The sequence below is a fragment of the Ochotona curzoniae genome, unplaced genomic scaffold (assembly GCF_017591425.1).
Source record: "Ochotona curzoniae isolate NIBS_2020 unplaced genomic scaffold, NIBS_Ocur_1.0 contig_1274, whole genome shotgun sequence".
Lineage (NCBI taxonomy): Eukaryota > Metazoa > Chordata > Mammalia > Lagomorpha > Ochotonidae > Ochotona > Ochotona curzoniae.
The window spans coordinates 720495-743934 of NW_024465023.1; the positions used below are offsets into that span (position 1 = coordinate 720495).

At 44.1% G+C, this 23440-nt stretch overlaps 1 protein-coding gene across 1 annotated transcript in view; it reads right to left on the minus strand.

Annotated features, from left to right (window-relative positions):
• Nucleotides 1-16846, minus strand: part of CLTRN (collectrin, amino acid transport regulator) — a 35384-nt gene extending 18538 nt beyond the window's left edge. The window contains exons 1-3 of the mRNA XM_041001218.1: nucleotides 16535-16846; nucleotides 16150-16208; nucleotides 11927-12012 (exon numbers count right to left, since the gene is read on the minus strand). Of these exons, the coding sequence (XP_040857152.1) occupies nucleotides 11927-12012; nucleotides 16150-16208; nucleotides 16535-16592 (203 nt within the window). The 5' untranslated portion in view covers nucleotides 16593-16846. The remainder of the gene's footprint in view (nucleotides 1-11926; nucleotides 12013-16149; nucleotides 16209-16534) is intronic.
• Nucleotides 16847-23440: the final 6594 nt, after the last annotated feature.

Consider the following 23440-nt stretch of genomic DNA (forward strand, 5'->3'; position numbering starts at 1 on the left):
TCACCAAGACACATGATCATCAAGCTCTCTTCAATTGAACATAAGGAAAAGATCCTGAAATGTGCACATGAAAAAAATCAGTTGATATATAAAGGAATGCCAATTAAACTCACAGGAGCTCTCTCACAGGAAACTACAAGCCAGAAGAGAATGGAGCGACATATTTCAGATTCTAGAAGGAAAAAATTGTCGGTTTAGAACAATGTACCCAGCAAAGCTTTCCTTTGTCTTTGAAAATGAAATAAAATTCTTCCACAATAAAGAAAAGCTCAAAGAATATGTCTCTTCCAGACCTGCCCTACAAATGATACTTCAAGATGTTCTCTTCATAGAGAAAAGTAATAACACCCAGCAAAACCAAAGGTAAATGGGAAAAACATCTCAGTAAAATAATAACAGAAGACTAAACAATGAACAATCCATTGCTAAAATGACAGAGCCAAATTATCACCTATTCATATCAACCCTGAATGCAAATGGCTTAAATCCATCAATCAAACGTCATAGTTCAGTAACTGTATTAAAAAAAAAACAAAACCCATCTATCTGTTGCCTACATATCTCACTAACAAAGATCAGCAGAAATTATATCTCATGGATTTTGATGTTTTTGTTTTTATTTTCATTTTTTTTCAAAACATTTTTTCTCATTAAATTCTTCACTGACTCACAGGTTATACAGTCGCATAATTTTCTTCAACAAAGTTCTTGATTTTCTTTTCCATTTCTTCAAAGACAGATTAATCATTCAGTAGCATGTTATTTAACTTTATGGCATTGCAAATTTCTATTTTTCTTCCTGTTGTTGATTTTGTTTTTGCTTTTGCTTCCTGTTGTTGATTTTGCTTTTCATTTAAGAGGATGTATAGTAACTGTGTAATAGAGACTATCATATCCAGATGCGAGAATACAATGCAATATGTATCTCTACTTCCAGATCATAGAGGAACGCCAAATGAAACTATTAAAAATAGGATACTGGACTCTGGAGTCTGCCATTGACCATTTCTGCAATGATGGACATATGACTGTTTATGAAGAAATATGCTATGGTAATAATACAGGGGAAATCGGTGGGGAGGAGAAAGGGGAATTTGGAGAGGGAATAAGGGAAACCCCAGGGCCTATGGAACTGTATCATAAAATGATAATAATTTTTTAGAAATGGGGGGAAAAAGTGCTTAAGTATTTCTACAGATATGAGCAACAGCACCCCCTGTAGACAGTCATGCAGTGGGACCAGCAATGGAAAGACAGAGGCTGGAGCTTCCCGGGTCCTCCTAATACCACGGGGTACTCCCATCTCCACAGCTGCTGTTGTGCAGGGTGATACCTCCATGTTCACAAAGCATGGGTACAGGGCTTGTGGGGTACCATTGGACAGCAGGTCCTGCAAGCATAATGCCCCCAAACTTACGGGTTTGTGAACTTTGCTGCTGAAAAATTGAATCTGCCATTCCAAGGTGACCCACTGCAGACTTCCTGGACCTCTAACTGAACAGATGCATGATCAGGTACCTGGGCACACCCAGGGCCATGCTGCCATCCTTGCTGCCCAGGTCTACTCACTCCCACCAAGCTCATAACACTTAAAAAGTTTTCCACATGAAGCAGAAGCACTGGGTTGACCCAATCACTTCCCATTGACCCTCCTCCCCCTGCAACATACCACCGGCTTTATACTATGCCCAGACTTGGAAGGCCAAGGCCCAAGGCTTGGGTATGCCTAACCAGCAGGCTGTCAGTCCCCTGGAGGCCCTCATAGGGCTGAAGCATGCCTACAAACACCCAAGTTGCATGAAATTCTAGCTGTGCAAGGCCGGAACCCCGTGGGGTCTGTAGTCTGGTGACCCTGCAGATCTCTCCTTCAGACCATTCCAGGAAGCTCTATAAATATATGCTCATGCAGGATGACCCAGATCCTTGCACCAAGGAGGCAGCACTGAGAGCTCCATGGCTGCCCTGGTTTGAGACATTGAACACCTAAAGAAATAAGGAGCCCAGTACCGAGGCCTTCTGCCTACACTAGCAACGAACAGGGGCGTCATCTCCCAGCAAATGAATATGCCAGGAGGAGAAGGGCCATGGCCTGCTGTCCAGTTTCCTTCAACTTTCCCAAAGGCTGCCCTGGCTCTTGTATGACCCAAGCCAGCCCAGGGCACAGTCATAGAACCTAAACTGCAGAGCTCAGAGCAGCTGCTAGCACACATGAGCCCACACTAAGGATTCCATCTACTCCTGAGCACGCCAACTCTGCTGGTGTCCCTTTGAGCTCTTAAAGAGTCAGGGCCCTGCAACTACCTGCTGAGATGCACAGGCCCAGCCCAGTGGCCCCTGCTCTGTCCCATGAATCACTGACTCACCAGGCTGACAGATCTGCTACCTCCAGATCCACTTCCTTGCCCTGAGTCCAGCTTAAAGAGACTTTCCATATCAGGATCCATGCTTTTCCATATCTACCCAACTACTTGTCCCTGGTCCCTATGCACAGACTTATCAAGAAGCTGGGCTACTCCCAGGTGCCAGTTTTTATGGGCACATGTTTGGTCTTGTTTTTGATTTAAAAAAATCTATATCTACATCTATATTTATATCCATAGCATGTTCTTTCTATTACTGACTTTCTACCTGCTTTTTCCAGTTGGCACTGTTGATATTTAAAACCAGATCAATCTATCCTGTGGGGAACTATCCTGTGCACTGTATCATTTTAGTAGCATTCCTGTTCTACCCACTATGTGCCAGTAGCGGCTTCCAGTTGTAACAGTGACCAATGAGTCCAGGCAGTATCAAATAATCCCTGGAATAGGGAACCAAAACTGACAGTGGGGGACAGTGACCTCTACTGGCACTCACAGTCAGGTACCATCTCCCAAAAGTGCCATTTCACAACACATTTCAAAGATAAAGGTGAATAAAATGATATAGCACATGATTGGCAAAATCTGTCTCTACCAATCTTGTAGAATGCCTTTTTAAAATATTTAGCTATTTTTATTGGAAAGGCAGATGTGCAGATAGGAAGGACACATATACAAAGAGGAAGGAGAGATGAACAGAGAGGAAGACCTTCCATCTGCTGGTCTACACCCCAACTGGCCACTATGGCCAGAGCTGAGCTGATCCAAAGCCAGCAGCCAGGAGCCTCTTCTGGGTCTCCCACACGGGTGCAGGGTCCCAAGACTTTGGGCCATTCTTGACTGCTTTCCCAGGCCACAGGCAGGGAGCTGGAAGGGAAGTAGAGCAGCTGGGATATGAACCAGCGTCCATATGGAATTTGGTACTTGCAAGGTGAGAATTCAGCCATCACGCTGTATCCTGAGTAATTTCTGACATATATTTTTACTAACAATTGGGAATGCAAGATTTTTTTAAAATAAAGTACTATTTGAAGCGTGGCTGGTTAGCTCAGTTGATTAGAGCGTGGTGCTGGTAAAATTAAATACTATTTGTAAAACTTCAAATTATCCAAAATTTAAACATTAACTAGGAGCTGACCTTGTGGCAGGCACACGATATGGGTACTGGTTCATTTCCCAGCCGCTCCACTTCTGAACAAGTTCCCTGCTACTAGCCTCAGAGAAGCAGCAAAAGATGGCCCAAGTGCAGCAAAGATGGCCCCTGTCACCCATGTGAGATGAAGTTCCTGACTTCTTTGGCTCAGCCCAGCCTGGGCTGGAACCATCTGGGGAAAGAACCAGCAGATGGAAGATATCTCATTCTCTCTCTCACTTTCTCTCTCTCCCTCTATCCTTCCCTCCTCTTTGACTCGGCCTTTCAAATAAATAAGTCTTTTTTTTTTTTTTTTTTTTTTTACAAAAGAAAGAAACATACCCAGAAGATTAAAATGATTGCTGAAAATAGTGAACTCCACATTTTCAATGGAGGCCTTTATTGCTAGAAAAAAAACAGGATTATATCTCTGAAGAACAAACTATTATTTTAAACTTTATTATGTGCCAAACGACTCAAGCCAACCTTCTGCCATGTGTGAGCTACTAGGAATGGCTTCGGCTCACAGTGTGTCAATGAGGGGTGTTGTTGGCATTTTGGTGGGATGTCACAGCGGGGATGTCCTAAGCCTTGCACAACATCTGTTGCCTCTCATCCTCACTCTCCAAATGTCACAGAACTTTCCATTCATAGACGGAACTCCCACGCATGTCCCAGTCCCATATGCTCCTCAGGTGTGGCCAATATCATACTCAACTAAGAAACATTCGTAAATCTCTTCAAAAGAGTCCAAGTAAAAACAAACAGAAACCAAAGGACAACAGAAAAACTGAAGCAGAGTGGGATCACACGAAGGACAAGCACACTCTAGAACAAAAAAAAAAAGATATCAATAGAAAATGTGTGTGTGTGTTTCATTTGAAGGAAGTTTAGATAGACAAAAGCACTGCAAGGATGCTACATACAGCAAAGGAATTATTTTAAATATTAGTTAGGTATACAAAATTATAATATAAAATAGAGACTATTGTAACAATGAGTTCTTACTAGCTTAACTAATACAAGTTTCAAAATGTAAAAGACCTGTATTCATAGGCAAGATGTTGCTACTCATCAGCATAAGAATGGTTTTAATAATAATCTCAAATTTTAAAAAAATAGTTGTTATATATTCAAAGTGTACCAAATATTTATAAAGACTTCTCCCAGTATACTAGTGCCATGAGAGGCACCATTTCCTAGTGCTAATGAATGTCAATGCTAGAAATCTAATTGTAGAGACATCCAGATCTTTGAACTAGAAATGGTGAGGGTGTGTGAAAGAGGCCAAGAGAAAGCCAACCTTTGCCCTGAAGACAGAGCTCAAGCAAGGGATGCATATGAAGATGACATATGCATTCATGGGCTGCGGCTGCCTACTTGTCTGGGCGATGCTTGGGAAGACTAGCTGGTGACCTAGTTCCCCCCAGCAGTATAAGACTGAAGCTCAGCAAGAGCAAAACTCAGGCAATAGGAAGATATGAGGGCCACTGTGTGCTCTAACTGTCAAGGCAGTATCCTCCCACCGAACTAAGGCAGAAGAAGAAGAAAAACGGGTGAGTGAGAGCACTGTTTTGTTGAGTCCATTGCATGTCAATAGGCAATCTTTTCGTTTCAGTGCCAGGATGATAAGCACATTTCATTGACTCATCAATATTTGCCAAGAGCCAAGCTTGATAGATAATATTGTTAGTGATGGGATGGTTAGAAGAGTTCCTACTGCAAGTGCATTTAGATTCCATGAACCCTCCCATAGTACCAGGTGCCATTTAGTTATCCTCAGACCACTGAGGACTAACACCAATGTCTTGGAGGCCACCAGCACATTGCAAACCAACAAGGACTCCAGCAGTGTTCATGATGCCAGCATGAGCACACAGTTCCATGCCCAGTCTGAGAATAGACCCAGAACATGCGAAGGGCAAAGGATTTCTAGATTTCATGTGTCTTGCCTAAAGTCTTTATCAAGAGGATCTCTGATCCCAGTTCTGCTTCAAACTTCATGATCTCTAAGCAAAGAACAGCCCTTGCCATGCCAGCAGCCGCAGGGTCCCAGGGAGACTCCTGGCATACTTTGCCCACCTGCACTGTAGCAGCTTTCTCAGGGCCCTGAGCCTGAGGGCAAGGTGCTGGTCTTCTGTGCTATGAGGCCCTGTACTCCTGAGAATGCTCTGTGTGGGGATTCAGCACACGGCTGGGAAATGGGTGGAGTAAACCAAGTGGACCCCTCACCGTTTGTAACACTGTCCAGTGAGGACAGACTGAGTTATTTAGGCCAGGCCTGCAGAAACAGGAAAGGTACAGAGGGAAGGAAGGGGATTATTTCCCTCAAACTGTTAACCCAGCAACAAAGATTGAGACAACGTACTAACACACAGAGTTCTCTTGATAAAGAATATTGAATATATTGTTGATGGAGACAGCCAAGAGGAAGTGTGAACATGAAGAGAAAAGGTGCCAAGGAGGAAATAACACGAAGAAGGACTACACAGTTCAGTGGGTAACTTACTAGTGAACCAGAAGGTATATACCCCTTCCAATGACAGATTATGTCCAACTAGCTGACTTCTGCATGGGCCTTCTCTCAGAGGTGGCCACACTGCATGTCCTCCGGCATCTGCAGAGTGGAGAGCTAGCAGCCAAGAAATCCTTGCTGAGAGCTATGTCTATGTCCCTTTTAAGATTTATTTATTTGAAAGGCAGAGTTACAAATGGAGAGAGCGGGATGGGGAGGAAGAGAAGAAGGAAGGGAGAGAAGTCAGTCTTCCATCTGCTGGTTCACAACCCAAATGACAGTAATAACCAGGGCTAGGCCAGGCTGACTCCAGGAGAAAGGAGCTTCCCCTGGGTCTCCCAAGTGGGGGAAGGGGCCGAAGCAGTTGGATCTGCTTTCCCAGGCACATTAGCAGGGAGTTGGATCACAAATGGAATAACTGAGACTCAAAATGGCACCAATAGGGGATGCTGGCACTGCAGGTGATAGCTTAACCCACTGTGCCACAATGTTAGCCCCAGCATACTTTAATGGAATGAGTACCCTGAAATGATATTAGCACAGATAAATATAAATTAGACATGTTTTATGCTTTCATACCAGGTCTGATGGAATTATTTGATGTCACAATCATACTATTTTTGTCAAGAAAATATACTAACACATACATAAGTGACTCCTTTAAGCAAATCACTAAAAAAGACATAAAAATGTTCTCCCCCTTTCCTCGAGTGGTGATTCTCTAAAAATTGGTTCCACTGCCATTTGTCATCAGCAGAGCCAGTCAGGGCCAACTGTCTCCAAAGAGTAGTAAGAATCAGGCACTTGTTTCTACAAATTAGTAAGACTAAATGGGAACTGGGCTGCCGTGTCTGCAAGCACAAGACTGCTAATCACCTTACCTTAGCGTGGTACAAGAGCATGCTGTTCCTTTCAGGGTCACAAGACTTATCCTTTAATAACTGGGCAGAGGGAGAAATTCATGACTGAGTTCAATTTCTACTTCTTTGGGGGGAAAATGAGGAATTATTTAAAAGAAACATTTGCATAAAGTAGTTACATAAATATCCCAGTTTTCCTAGAAAATAGACTAAACTTGGAACTTCAGCTAAAGCTGTCCCTTAGAAACTGCTATCAACATTTTAATTCCTGTGAAACTGTCTTACTCCACTTGACGTAAATCTTCTAAATACTAGAAAATATCAGGTTACCAACTTCAATCCAAGTCTTAAGAAAAACTCAAGTAACACGACCTAGTGAAACAAAAGCCTTCTCGCAGCTTCTTTTTTCAATCCTTCTTTCATTCTGCTTCTAAGAAAAACCCAACAGCAAGGAAACGACTTGATAATGAGATTACAAAGTGATGGCTTCTTGGAAGGGCTGTCATCTTGCTGTCACATTTAGTGCGACATCCATAACGGCTACAAAAGCTGGGTTTTGGTGTAGCTCTGATACCAGATGCCATTTAGTTATCCTAAGCAATTGATTTTACTCATCATATCAATCTTGCCACCTGGACAGAACACTTTCAATGTCTGAGACCTATGCCCTGCCATATCATAGCAAAGGAAGGGGGCTGTGCCATCAGCCCCAGTTCTGAAAAGCAGGGCCCTTTCGCATCTGCTCTGCCTCCTCCTGCAGGCAGTGCCCATCCCGTACCCCCTCCTCACTCACCCAGGTGTGGGAAAGGGAGCCGAGACAGAGAAGAAAAGGCCCAGGTTCAGTCTGTCACCAGGGCCCTTTGTGTTTCCCTCTCAAACTCAGTGGCACTGTTGTGGCACATGCCCACATGCCCTCTCTTCAGTCAGAAAATTTACAACTGGACCCGTGCCACCTTGCATTTGCCATAGAAGCCTGCTCACACAGGAACACGTGGAGCCCAGCTCAGCCCTGGGGTATCTTACTCACTTCCCGCCTGGCACTCACCCCGCTGAGGGCAGCACTGTCAAACTCAGACTGCTTCACCCATCCTGCTGATCCCTGGTCAAGCTTCATGCTTTCTGGTTTTTACAACTAGCACTCACAATAACACATCTATATATCCTGTTCGCCCAATTATGTGCAAAAAAGCCTTTTGAATGGACTAGATCAGATATACACACATTCTTACAGTGCCTCCGGTTCTAAAGGAAAGTATCTCAAAGATGAGTTTTTCAAACTTAAGCCTGAAAGGTGACACATTTAATTTTTTTCCTGAGAATGGAAACATTTGACTTAATATAGTCATGTACCAGGTGAAATGCAGGTACTTTGAAGAACTAATCTTGCTAGGAACACAGCAATGTACACAACCTGCTTACAAGAAGGGCTACAGGAAACTGTCACGAGTCTTTTGGATGTGTTACTGGCTTTTCCCCTTTATTTAATTCCTTTTCAATTTTTTTGTAATAGCATCATGGAACTGAGAAAGAATTATAAATACTGAAAAGAATTGCACAGTTCTGTCATGTAGTTGTATAAAATAAAAGTAAATGTGTTGTTTCTACAATTCTAGACCAACAGTTAAGATGCCTGTGTCCCAGCCTGAAGTACCTAAGTTCCACTCTTGGTTCGGACTCTTCGCTTCAGCTTCCTGGTAACAGACCTGAGGAAGTGGCCATGATGGCTCAAGTAGTTGAGTTCTGGTCTCTGATCTGGAAGACCTGGCTGCAAACTGGCCCAGTTCCAGAGCTGAGGACACTTAGGGAGTGAAATCTGCCCCTCTCTGTGGGGCTTCTTGCATAAATAACTTAAAAATTTATTAATAAAATCTAAAAGTATAGACTTCACTTAGAACAAAATTTGTGTTTTATCTTATGCCTCCTTTAAATTTTTGAGTCACCTCGATAATTATTTTGAAATAAATATGAGTATGCAGATTAAATATATATACCATATGCTTATTTTCCTCCTCAAATCCCATTCTTTTGCTTTATTCTGTCGGTGCACAGCCTATACATTAGATATTGTAGGTTTCAGGGAGACCAATTAATAGTAGTTCTCTCCACTAGACTCTCAGCCAATATGGAATTAAAGCAAACAAGCAAAAAGAACAAATAGGAGACCAAAATAAAAGGCCAGCTTAGAGAATATCATTATAATACGTAGGCAAAGTTTCTTCCTAACTTAAAAAAATCCTGAAATGAAATCAGTTCAATCAGAATGTGTCAAGTAAAGCTAAACCAAGGCAGACATCACACATGCTGTAGTAATATGCAAAATAATGAAATGCCCCTCAGGTGACATGGCACAGTTTGACCACAACACTTGTTGACAGTGAAAAGCAATGTCAGATTTACAAATGCCTGCTGGCCCGTGTGGGCCAGGTACTGCAGTTAACCAAGAAGTAGCATTGAACAATGCCTGATGTCAAAGACAAGCTCGGCCCAAAAGAGCAGAAATCCAGATCCAGGTTTTCCTTCTAGCTCACTATTAAGTCATTTCACTTCTCAAGATTGCTCTCTGAGAGAGAGAGAGAGAGAGAGAGAGAGAGAGGGAGAAATGATTAAAAGTTGTAGTGAGTGCTTCTAAAAAGATAAAGTGCTGTGGTGTATACAAACAGTGAGAAAAAACCAATACATATGTAAGTTTATTCTAAAAATCTGAGAGTATATTAGTATCTACCATATATGTGCAAAACAGAAAAAAATCGAACATCCAATAGAAATATAGAAAGTTTAATATGTGGGGTGGTCAAGGCAAAGAGCAGCCCAGACCAGGCCAGGTTACAGTACCCGCTGGCATATGTGTGGCTCAGGTCTCAGGGAGGGCCAGGCTGGGCCAGTTCATAACACCCTCGGGCAGATCTGAGAACAAGGATAGGTTGCAGGATAGGCCAGGTCAGGCCACAATACCAACCATTCACATTAGGGCTGGGACTGGAGGCTGACTATGTCAGGTTGGGTGGCAGCACCCACCAGTGTGAGCTGGAACAAGGGGCAGACTGGGCCAGGCCAGGCTACAGCACCCACCAAATGCTGAGGTGAGATAGGCCATGACAGACTGGGCTATAGCACCGAATCAGCACAAGGGAGACCCGAGGGGTAGAAGGAGCCTGGTAGGAGAGCAGTGGGGACTCCCCTGCTGGACCACTGCTCTTGCTGTTAAGCATGAGAGCTGGGACTGGGAACAAATCAATCTGGGCAGGGCAACAGCACCTGTTGGCCTACGTGTGAACTGGGTTAGCTGAAGAGCCACACTGGGCTAACATATTGTTTCCACTGGTGCAGGCATGAGCCAGAGTAAGGGCAGGCTGATTGGGCTTTGCCACAGCACCAGATGGCAAGTAATAGGATTGGGGGCAAGTCTTGTTGAGCTAGATTGCAGAACCACCTGAAGAATGCAAGATCCAGGTCAAGGAATGGGTCCAATGGGGAGGCTGTTAGCACCTCTATGATGGGCTGCAACTCCCACTGGTGAGCATGAGAACCAGGACTGGGAGCAGGCCTGGCTGGACAGGCGGTGGCACATACTGGCATGAGTGGACTGGAGGATGGAGTCAGTTGGGTTGAACTAGGCTTCATTGCCCAATGATGTATAGGAGATCTGAATGGGATGTGGAACAGACCGGACCAGTCCACTGCACATGCTGGCAGGCACAGGAACAAGGGCTGGGGAAGAGGTGCAGTGAGGGTCCCTGGGCGTGGCTCTGACTGGGCTAGAGCTCCCCCCAATGTATGTGAAGGTTGAGTGTGTGGTGGGCAGAGCTGAGCTGGGCTGCAGTACCCATTGGTTTGCAGAGGAAGGATGGCAGAATAAATTGATCAACTATCCCAACAAAGCTTAACAGCAAATTTCTGGGCGAATGGATACTCAGAGGTGACTGTGTCAGCCAATTGGCCTTGGAAGGATTGCCTCATCCTTGGAGCGGCGATATCAACAGCATCTCAGAACTACCTAAATCACTTGAGTGGAACCCTCAGAACATGCTCAACAACACAGACGCTGGGATGACATTGGGTGGCTGTTCCCCAGCTGGACGTGGTTTCTCCCCTTATGTCCCCACCCCCCCACTCCCAGATATAGGAAGAAGAAAAAGAAAATTTGGACCCACTTTCCCCTTATCCTCAACCCTTCCCACCATGATCAACTATGTAAACATCATCATAAAAAAAAAATGTGGAGTGTTGTTGTGGTGCAACCAGCAAGCCACTACTGGCACCACATACCGTCACCAGTTCAAGGCCCGGCTGCTTTACTTCCAACCTAGCTCCCTGCCAACTGTTAATCCATCTGGGAAAGCAGTGGAAGACGGTCCAAGTGCTTGGGCTCCACATGTGAGACCCAGAGGAAGCTCCTGGCTCTTGGCTGGCTTTGGCCTGGCCCAGCCCCAGTCAATGTGGCCATTTGAGGAGTGAACCAGCAGTTGGAAGATCTTTCCTTCTCTATCTCTCTCTTTCTCTCTCTCTCTCTTTTCCCTCTTCTCTGGAACTCTGTCTTTGAAATAAACAAAAATAAATCTTTTTTTCAAAAGAAAGCTGAACATGTATAATAGCAGTTTGGGGCGACATTTATCTCCATAGTGTCTACTGGACAAAGAGCTGTGTTACAACATGATATAACCTATAAGCTCAGCAAGATAACAAATGTTCTTTAAACAAGTCAATTAAAATACGGGTTTTTAGGGTGAATGGTAAGCTTAGCATTTAAAATGGACACATACCACACAGAGGGGCCTACGTTCAATTCTAGCCCCTGGCTCCAGCTTGGATTCCTGCCACCCAGCTGGATGATCTGGATTCCAATATGCTTTTGACTTTGGGCGCAGACAACATCAGCCACTGTGGACATTTTGGGATGCGATCCCTGTTTCTCTCTTTCCCTCTCAAATAAATAAATAATTTTCATAATATGGGTACCTTCAAAAAATTAGGTTGAAGTTTTCAAGATCACAATTTGAAATAGTATATCATTTCAATGATAGTGCAAGTAATCAGGTAACCTTTGTAATTGTTTGCTTACTCTGTTGATTCTCTGTTAGGAACTTTTCTCATGGAGAAAGCCACCATCGCTCGGAAGAGATACTCTTCGTTTGTATCCCAGGTATACTGAAAGAAAAGAAAAATAGCAAAAGGTAGCGGCAGGGATAAAACATGGCCCACTGGGGGGCGCTCACATGCACTCTCAGTTTAATTTGCCTCCTCATCTTCCTCAGGTACTAAAAACTGGAAACTGCCTTTCAAATAAATAAAAATCAAATATTCTTAAACAGAAAAAGAATACAGAATTTGTCCACACTCATACAAAGGGAAGATACTGGACAGCTACAGGAAGAAGACAAGCAGCTCCAAGGCAAAGGAAGCAGCCTGGAGCAGGTCACGCCCTCCCCGCCCTCAGAATGAACCAAGCCTGCCGACACTAAGACCTTGGACCTGTAGCCTTGAGAACACAGACGAAACAGATTTCTGTTGCTGAAGCCACCTGCTCTGTGCTACTTGGCTAGCATCCCTAGTAAACAACACATCTATATTACTCCTGTCCCTTCCTGCAGTAATGGAAGACCCTGAGGCACACAGAGATCAGTATGTCCAAGGAACATCAAGGGACCTGGTGCAGTGCAAGTTTATCTTGCGGGTTCCTGGGAAGGAGATGCGACCTGAAGAAATGGGGCAAGGGTCAGAACTTTCTTATGCAACTGACAAAGTTTATTTTCAGGGTTCTAGTTTAAATACATTCAGCAAAGCAACACTTCAAACACAGTTCAGCTCAGACATTGGTTGCAATTATCAGGTTTGATATACAACTCCTGTCACAAAGCACCACTGGTGTGAGATATGGATAAGGAGCACTACTTGGATCTAGGATAACTAGCCAACTAAGCACAGATGTCCTCCGTATACCAGGGCAGCACGAAAGCACATCCAAGGGTTCACTGGGGGCAGGAGCGCGCTCGGGGTGAGAGGCCCTCCGCCTCCTCTTGCCACAGCCTCTTCTCAACAGGGTCGCACAGGCTCTGCAGGCCCAGCTACCCCACTGAATGTATCCTGACAGTGCAGAAAGGGTAGAACCTGGTGCAAGGAAGGCAGAGCCAGGCAGGGACCAGAGAGTCCAAACCAAGCGCAGCACAGGGACAGGGTGCAGAGCTGGCCTCTGATCCAGACGCCACTGGGAGTTGGTTTTCACTCTAGAACAGGAAAGCATATTTCAATTGTTCCCTTTCTCTTCTTCTAATCAAGAGTTTGGGGGCAGGGTAGTAAGTACAATGAGATGATTCCTAAACACTGTGTACCTCTCAGTTACCATCTCAGAGGAACAAAGCTCATGACTGCACTTCCTTTTCCCCAGATACCTTCGGAGCATTCTGTAAACTTTCCGTCATCGTTTCTGCTTCATTCTTGTCTTTCAGTCCTTCCCTGTATAACTATAGTAAGGTTGAGGAAAAGTCTACCTCTTTTTTTCCTCACATATAAATTGAACATGGTATTTTAATGGCAAGTTTTGTGGGGTTTTAAGATTTTTCATATTTATTGGAAAGAGATTTACAGAAAGAAGGAGAGACAGAAAGATCTTCCACCCAATGGTTCACTCCCCAAATGGCTGCAATGGTTGGAGCTGAGCTGCTCTGAAGCCAGGAGCTTCTCCTGGGTCTCCCACACGGGTGCAAGTCCCAAGGCTTTGGGCCGTCCTCCACTGCTTTCCCAGGCCACAAGCAGGGAGCTGGATGGGAAGTGGAAGACCCAAACCAGAGCCCATACAGGATGTCAGCACTTGCAGACAGAGGATTAGACAATTGAACCATTAAGAGGGTCTCTAATGCCAAGTTTATACAATATTTGAAGTGCTTCTTCAATATTCTAAGGCAAACTTTTATTTTAGAGTATATATATTATGAAAGTCTGAAAATAATGAACTGTGGCATAGAACCTTGTTCCCAACAGTGCATTTACCTGAAAAATTAAGTCTTACCTGGAATAATAGTAGCTATAGTTCAATCTAAGAAATAAGAACAATGTATAAGGCATAAGCTGGGTGGTTACAAACACACAAACACAATTCTGACAGGAATGTTAACAGAATGCCGAGATCAGACTCAGAATGAGAGAACCTGTGTGCAGCCATGAAGATGAAGATGGTAGCCAACTCTCCCTGAAACACGAATTTCAGGTGCTTTTCAGATCTTGAGGATAATTCAGCCTGCTTGTCAGTCCTTTCCTCAGTTTCCCTTATGAACAAAAGCTGGAGGGACGGGTAACTACTGCAGGCGTGCCTGGGTTCAAGTGTGGCCTCCACTCCAGATTCGCGCCTCCTGCTGCAACCACTTGCCAGGTAGCAAAGGGCTCCAGCTCCTGGCTTCCTACCACCCAGGGTGAGAGAGCCAGACCAACTTCCTGCCTCCCCGTTTCAGCTCAGTTCCAAGTGTTCCTGGCAGCTGGGTGTGAGCCGCAGGATCGGCATGTTCTCTCTCCTTTCAACCCCTTTCCCGTCTCCGCTCTCAGATAAATAAAACAAATAGAGCATCGTTTCAGTCGGCACACTGTGCCAGCAGTTGTCCAGTTTGGGTGAGAGCGCAACAGCACTGACACCTTTCCAGGCATCAGTTTCACCTCCCCCAGCCTCTTGACACCAAGACCTAGAGCTTCACGCACAGACACGCAGCTTAGGCACTGTCCCCACGCCGACCACAGTCCGCCCCTTTCAGGGATTGGTCCTTCCGGCTCCGCCAGAAACCCTCACTGTTGCCCTCTGTTCATCTTAGGCTCTAAATAAAGCCACTTTCCCCTTCCCTGCTCTGTGGTCGAGTCCGACTAAACTCTGCCCACTGACTTTTAACCATGTAAGTCTTTCCCAGTAAAACACACGCACACAGCAAAAATCACTTTACTCAACTTGCCTTCCTTCAACCTACTGTTGTCTCCTGTCTTTCATGGACAGAAGTCTCCAAGGAGTTTCCCACACTCCTGTGTCCATGTGTTCACCACCCATGTATTACTCACTGCCTCTATTCTTCGCCTCCCAGCTGTCACTCCACTAAGCAGCTCTTGCTAAAGACACCACTGGCCTGCACACGGCATATCTGCCAATCTCCGTATTGCTTAGCTCTCCGCAGCACTGGACGTTCTTGATCACTCCCTTTGTCTTGAAGCGAAACTCACTGGCCTGGCCCTGCCTTTTTTGTAAACTCCTCAGTACCCCACTTGTAGACCCCTCAGTCTTCCTTCCCCAGGATGAGCTCTGCATGGCTGCTCTCTCAGTCTTTCCTTCTTCCATCTTCTACTCAGGCTGCAGGCCTTGCAGAAGCACCTCTTCTTAGGCACTAAGAAACCCAAGGTCCTTGAGCACTTTTTCTTCCAGTAATACTTGATCATTTTGTACACTCACATTTGGTTGGCAGAATATTTCATGCCTGAGCAATTCCTGCCCTCCCCAGCCCCTCCGGGCACTCTATGCCTTCGTCATTCAATGGGAAATGGGACACCTGCATTACGTCCCCCCAGGGTCTCTGTAAGACATGCTCCCAAGGGTCCCAGCTGGAAAGCAAACTCAGTTCTCAACAAATCCTGGCTACGAAATTAATCCTCACTTACACAGTGAATAGCAACCTAATATACTGGTGGACTGGTCTATGTCAAAATTCTAGTATTCTTTCTTGATTTCTATCCTGGGGTTTCTTAATATTACCTTACTGGGAAAATTCTGCAGATCAGCCTGGCAAACTGAAATGAAACTCGGATAATGCTGCCTATCAAACCACTAGTCATTACTGTTCCACATCCACATGACTTTCTTTTTTCCTCGTATTAACACATTTCTCATATTGTTACAGAAATGACACATCAGAACTATGAAATCTGAGGAAAGATTTTATGCAAGTAAAATCAGCCCTGCTTTTCAATCACCAGAAAACTGAAACTAACAAAATCCAAATGGTCAGAACAATGAGAGGCAAATAAAGCTGAGACCCCAGCTCCGGACTCAGGCCCTCACACGCCTCTGTACTGGGTTGTGCCATGCAAAACTGCACATTGGATCCTAGCATATACTACAGATTAAACGTTTTAGGCTAGCCCATTTTATGAGCAATTTCTGTTTTACTAAGATCTCTAGTTTAAAAGGAGATCAAATTTGAGCTTTGTAGAAATAATATTTCAAGATTAAGATAACTATAAAGATAGGGCTATTATTAGAGAAAAAACAATGGCATTAGCAAACGAAACTTCAAATGAACATGTACGTTCTGTACTTACCGCTTTATCGCCAAGAGCTGTTCTGATACTAAGTCTCACTTTGAAAGCATTTTCTGCATCTGCCAGACCAGAGAGAGAGAGAGAGAGAGAGAGCAGTATGTAATAATAAAATTAGCCAAAACAGAATCAGGTAAGCCACAACACTTAACGCAGTTCAGATTAACAAAACACAGAGCTACCAATATAACTGTTGCGAATGCTGCTAAAAAATTTGACCCAAACCATCTTATAGGATTCAAATTTTTCTTTCAAATTTATAAAACAGCTATAAACTCCCTTTCAAGCCACAACGTGTCTGCAGATTTAGAAAATAGAAACTTCTTTAAGTCAATATTGTGTCAATCATTTGAAAAACTGCTGATCTCTGAGTTTGTGGGTTCCGTACCTGGTTGACAGAGTTCAGCATGAATAGCAGTCACCAGGAAAAAGAGCAGCCACAACATTCTTTCAGAGTGGAAAAGAGAAGGCAAACTGAGAAAAATAAAATCCACCCTCCACTTAAAGCTGTCTTAGCCATTCTGTGACCCGGATTAGAATATCACAAAGACCAGTGAGCCGCCATCTAACAGGGTTAATAATTAACACCATCACTTGGGTTAATACTTCCATAGAAGCAGCCCCCATCTCCTGTCAGTTATTTACAAAAATGTGTTTGGAAAACAGATTTGGCTATTTTCCCCAAACTCTACCTCAAAAGAATGTTTCCTCTGCTGACAAAGGCAGAGTCCTCCCCTACTGCTCCTGAATGTGTCTGGTCCAATGCTCTGTGGAAAAACTGAGTCCAATCCAGAGATTTTCCTTGGCAGAAATTTTCCACCTTTCCAGGACTAAAATATCTGGTTCATGGATAATCTATCTGAATCTGAGAAGCAAACCTCACTCCTTTCTGTCTCTGCAGAACAAAGGATGTCCTTCTGAGAATGGCCGCACCTGACTCTCACCTTGCAGGTAAACATCCGGGCAGAGCTGCCACTGCAAACAAAGGAGCTGCTCTCCTTCAGCCCCATGGTCTGGCAGTTGTGTAAAATCAGTTAATGATACAGAGCAGTGGTGCCCAGCGGAACATTCTGTGATGATGAAGGCTCTGCGCCTCCCTGTGCTATGCAACATGGCAGCCCTGAGCACCTGAGGTGGACCTAGTGCAGTTGAGAAACTGACTTCTTTTGTTTCACACCAATACGGTATAAGTAGGGACAAGGAGCTCCTAGCTTCATTGCTCCGTGCAGCCACACCACAGTAATTAGAGTTACAATGCGCTCGCTTTGCGGAATCATTCCCCTAATACTTAAAACACCTCGCAACTGTTGCTGTGATCATCGGACACAGAGAACTGCAAATGCAGTGTTGAAATCACTGGTAAAAATGGGATGAGTGGCACGGGTGTCATGCTCCCAGCCACACTGACTGGCGCTTGAAGTGCCGTGTGTCTCTGTCTGTCGGAAGTCCAACTACAGTGGAGGCTCCGAGATTGTTTTTCCCGGTGGGCATCCAAAGATGCCAACAGTAACCCCCAGGGGCTCAACGTCAGGGTCCCCTCTCTTCCATGCTGCCTCTTTCTGAGTTCAGGCCCCATCTCTCATCTTGCTCCTAAAAATCATCAGTGGAAAAACTAGATTGGGTGACTTGGTAAATAGGAAATTTTACAACAGCCAGCTACTGGCCATGCTGAAGCCAGGAACCAAGAACTCCACCCATCCAGGCCTCCCCCTCGAGTGGCAGAGAGTCAGCATGATGACTTGGCTCATATTCCATTGCCTCTCAGTATTCAGAGAAAAAAATGGAGGTGGAATTTGATTTTCGGAACTCTGCCATGTGTGATAAATTGACACATATATTCAATAGATGCTGGGAAGGATTGGGGAGGAGGGTAAAGAGCGGCCAAACGATGAGTACCGAATGACAGAAAGATAAAGCCCCCAGCCAGAACTGCGGTTCAGGGTAACCTCTTCTGTATTGCTGCACTCTCCAGGCAAATAAGTTAGAGGTGTGTCAAGGCTCCAGTCTAAAGAGTTTAAAGAGATGCAAATGCCAGATAACCTGATCAGATGAAAACAACTATGAGAGAAGTATCCACAACAAGGAGACTTCCATGGCAGCTCGAGAGACACACTGTCTCTCTCCTAGGAAGGGTGGTATTTGCTTGTAGCTGATCCATTTCTCTTGATTAAATCCATCAAACTTACTCTCATCTCTTTCCCCTTGGCTCAAAAAGTCGTACTAGAACGGAGAAGCTGCCAAAAGTTAGCCCTTCCCCCAAACTAGCAATTTCAGTCTTAGGCACAATGGAAATTTCCTTGAAGGAAAAGCTCACTGAACTAACCCCTGAGAAAAGGGTCAGATTAGATGAAGTCATCTTGAAAAAATGTTAGACTAGGTAGTCAATATTGGGAGGAAAAGTCAATACACACAGGGCTAGAGGAGGTAGCAAGTGGTCACATTGCGGAGCAGAGCCACGTCAGGGACGCTCACAGCTGCTTTGGCTGCATTTTTGTCCGAGTAGCAAATGTGTCCACATGCTCTTAGACTATGTGACTATGATGTAGAGGACAGGAGAATAGCCAGCCTTAGTCTGTGCCATTCATTGAAACTAAGAATATCTCTTTTTCTTTCTTTTTTAAGATTTATTTATTTTTATTTCAAAGGCATTTTTCTTAGAGGACTTGAGCGATCCTCTGCTGCTTTCCCAGACCAGAAGCAGGATACTAGATCAAAAGTGGAGCAGCCAGGACATGAATTGGTGCCCATATGAGATGCCAGCACTGCAAGGTGAAGATTAGCTCATGATGCCACTGGGCTGGCCCCAAAGAAAATCTCTTTAAATTCTGATTCTCAATTTTATCTTATCCAAAAAGTTTGAGAAATGATCAAGTCTGATTCTCAATGTTTGTAGTATCATTTAAAAAATGACAACACATAGCAATAGAAGTTTTGTACAGAAAATACACAAAAAGTAGGAAAGACACATGTCACCACAGGCACGACAAATGTTCATGTGTTTAACACTTAGAGGACAACTCTGCTAGCCTCGGTCTCCTCTTGCGTTCTTAGATGATGCTGTTTTTGCTCTGCTCCATATACTGGCACAATCGGAACAGAGTAACGTCATGTGGACATGCTGCTATTCCACAGGATCAGGTGAGCTGCAGTAAAAAATGATGCTGCCTAGGGTGTGCACACACCGCATCAGAGAGCGCAGATCTGAGTGCTCGGCTCTCGGCCACCATGTGAGACGTGGCTTGAGCTCCTGGCCCTGGCCTGGCCCAGCCCTGGCTGCCACAGGCATCGCAAAACTGACCCAGCAGATGGGAGCTCTTTGCTTATGTCTTCTTGCCTTTATAATGAGTCAAATATACATAAAAATTTAGTAAACAAATATGTCATACAAGTATCCCTTTATTTCTAATTGCTAAATTATTTTATCAGTAACTAATGTTGTAATTTATATGCAGCTATCATTCCAGTATCTATTAATATAATCAGAGAGTTTTTATATTTGTGTACTACATTAATAAATTGTTCAAATGGATTGAATCCTTAAATTTTCCAGGCCACAAGCAGAGCGCTAGAAGGGAAGTAGAGCAGCCACTGGGATTAGAACTAGCACCTATATGAGATCCCAGTGCGTGCAAGGCAAGGATTTAGTCACTGAGCCATCATGCCAGGTCCTAGATATTTTTCTCTATTGTGAGCAAATATTCTATTTTAATTCGGTGCTTTTGAACCCGAGTTGATTTTGTCCTCTGGAGAACATCTGGCAATGTATGGTGATATTTTTGGGTGTCACAAATTGCAAAGACTGGTAGGACTCGCATGAACGAATAGAGGCCAGAGATGATGCTAACCACCCTATAAACTTTAGAAACATCATTTAGTTCTGTATCTAGGACCTTTTTTCTCTGTCTGTCGAGTCAATGGAAAGTAACCCACACCAGAATGGACAAAAGCTAAAAGGGAACCATATGTGTAGATATGAAATTGTCTTCAGGATGTACTATCATTCATTTTATATTCTGAATTCATCATTAAAATTAATTCATGTTTTTTAATAAGCTGGCTAATGAAAAAGAATAATCCCCTGGTTGTTGGAGCAATGCGCACATACGTGCTACCAGTCCAACACTGAATGACTGCATGCGTATTCTCCTTGCCACTGACACCCAAACTATATCCCCACATCACTTCACTAGTACACAGATACCTGTATGAGAGAGTCCATCTCAGGCCTCTAAGATCGGAATCTGGACCCTTACACGCATGCTCCCTACCCTTTCCTGTGTCTTTCGCTACCAGCCAGTCCCAGCAACTGAGCCATGGCCTGCCACTCTGGTTTATGTGTGTTTATTTTAACAAGATTTGCATTACTGGACTCCTAGGCACTTTTTTTTCCCTCTAAATCTCTTAGCCATTGTTCCATGTGTCCATCGCGATTATCACTTCCCCAAGAAACATTTTTGTTGCTGTTGTTGGATTTGCTGTGTAGTTTTATTACTAACTTGTAGAATCCAGGAACATTTTATCCTCCACTTCTGTGTCTCCACAGCATTTTGTTGCCACCTGCGCATTCATTTACTGGCAACATAATTTAGTTTTGTATCCTACAAAAGTTTAAGTTTCTATAGGGTAGGAACTATATCTGGGCCATATTTGCATTTCTCCAAGCCCATGGAAATCTGATAGTTTAAGAATACTGGATTAATTACTTTGAATCATAAACTGTACTTCTAAGAAGCTACAGTATGTAGAAATGAAAGACAGTACTATGAAGTATACTCTAAAGCGTGTGTTTTGAGGTTCTTTTTTGAACTGCTAGTCAAAAAAAATTTCCAAAATCTTTGAAAAACAAGAAACTGACATTTTTTAGATTTTTGTCTTCATGTCCTTATCTTATATCCTTTATGAGAAAAATATATGATGGTAGAATTTTTGCAAAGCTCACCAAACCTTATAGGTTAATGAACAGCTTATAACCATCATGAACTTTGCCTTATTTCTCACAGGTTAACATTTTTCTACTTCAGATAAAGTTAATCACTACTGCTCCAAAATAAAAATTAATTCACACAGACTGAATGAGTATAATTCTACCCATCTTGTATTCCTAAGGAAAATTTTAAAGAATCTCTTAAACAGAATGTATTCATGTTTATGTGTTTCATTTAAAGCATGGTGACCAACACTTTGCAATGACTCTCAGGTAGTAAAAGCAAGATTTTAGTTTTCTTTCTAGATGTCTAACGTTTTCTACTGTTGCTCCAGTGGGTTCAACAAAAATTATGGGAGGCCACTATTCTGAACTAAGCTCCTGCATCAGAGCCAACAGACCACGCCAGACAAAAATGGAGTCACTTGTGCTAAATGCCTTATAACTCGAGCTAAATATCAATAAAAGCCAATTCAGCCATTAACTAAATCTGTTTTAATTTTGTCCTTTGATAGTTCTCAGAGTTCTGTTGTGGTTTTGGCAAGTCAAGATTTTTTTCTAGACTGCAATTATTGCAGCCATGATCTGTGGAGCCGTGTTCCCCATCCTTAATCAATGATTTGTTCGTCAGTTAGAGGTGTCCATGTCCAGTAAGCCACATCTAAAATTTTTAATTTCTTTATGTGAAAGATAGACAGAAGGAGAGAAAGAAAGGAAGAGTGGAAGGGGAAAGAGGAGGAGGAAGGCATGGGAAGAGTGAGGGAGAGGGAAGGAGAGGGCCCACAGGAGAGGGCCCACAGGAGAGGGCCCACAGGAGAGGGCAAGCATCTATGGGGACACCTCTGAAATGCTGCAAAGCCACAGCTGGGCCCAGACTGAACCAGGGGCCAGGAAGCCGATGCATGCTTCCCACGAGGCTGGCAGGGCCATGAGTACTACAGCTCTGCCCTATTCTCTCCAAGGGTGTGTTACCAGGAAGCTGCAGTCAGAAACAGAGCCAGGACTCAAAGGGAGGCGCCTCGGTATGGGAAGCTGGCATTCTGGATGGTTTCTGAACTATTGGGCCAAACACTTGCCTCTGGGGAGTCCCATTCAGCCTTGACTATAGGGAACTTCTGTTGACAACTTCTAGAAAAGTATGGGGTGGATGGTAAGGTGCATCAGGCCAAGTATGTTTTAAACTATCTGTTCTCATTGTCCTAACAGCAGCTTAACCTACTTTCATGCTGGTTCAAACAAAAGATATATATTAGAGTTTTTGTCCAAGAACCCTCAACTGTCTGAATTTCAACAAGAATCTTATAATGAGGAATGTTATTTCGTGGACGAAAAAGGTACACATTAGACCCGTATCTTTATCAGCGTCAGATGGGGGGGGGGGGCTTGCTGTCCAGAGCCACTTGTCCATCTCTGCAGCCATAAAACATACTGTCAATCTATTGCAGAACGTTTTCCTTCTCAGTCTGGACTTATTCAGCCAGCTAACATGAATGCTTAAGAACTGACATGCAAGTTAAAATGTACTTGCCATCATAATGAATGCTTTAAATGCTACGTTGAACTAACCCAGACCAGTAAGGGCTTGGACAGCTGAACAGGCAGGTTGGAAGGCTCCTAGAGTTGATTTAATGCACTGTGCTTGGAGACGGTGGCAACAGGGTGCTTGTGGGGCATCTGGGGATCACTCCTTATGCAACTGATTTCCCACTGAGCTCACAGCATCATCCTCAGAGGTAATCAGCAAAGCCCCCAGGACTGAAAATCAAGAAAAACCGTGCTTCCATGAAACAAAGCCACAACTGGTCCTGATGAATGGTGCGAGCCCTTAATATAATCGCTATTTCTTCTCTATGGCAGAAAAATCTCTGCCTACCTTCAGCAACTGCTTTGGATCCCATGGTGTGCATACTACAGATGTAATCTTATCACTGCTGTACTTCTCACTGCTGTTCTCCCTCCGTGGGTTTTCCTTCGGCTTCCTTCAGCAACTGCCTTCACACAGTGCTGCCCATGCTTTGACTAGCTGTATCAGCTCACCTGTGGAAGAAGATGGTCTATAATTCATGCTATAAAAACCAACGCAGGGGGTCCAGTGCAGTGGCCTAGCAGCTAAAGTCCCCGCCTTGCACATGCCTGGATCCCATGTGGGTGCCGGTTCTAATCCCGGCAGCCCCACTTCCCATCCAGCTCCCTGCTTGTGGCCTGGGAAAGCAACCAAGGATGGCCCAAAGCCTTGGGACCCTGCACCCACATGGCTCTTGGCTCCTGGCTTCGAACTGGCTCAGCTCCAGCCGTTGTGGCTGCTTCGGGAGTGAATCATCGGATGGAAGGTCTTCCTCTCTGTATATCTGACTTTGCAATAAAAATAAA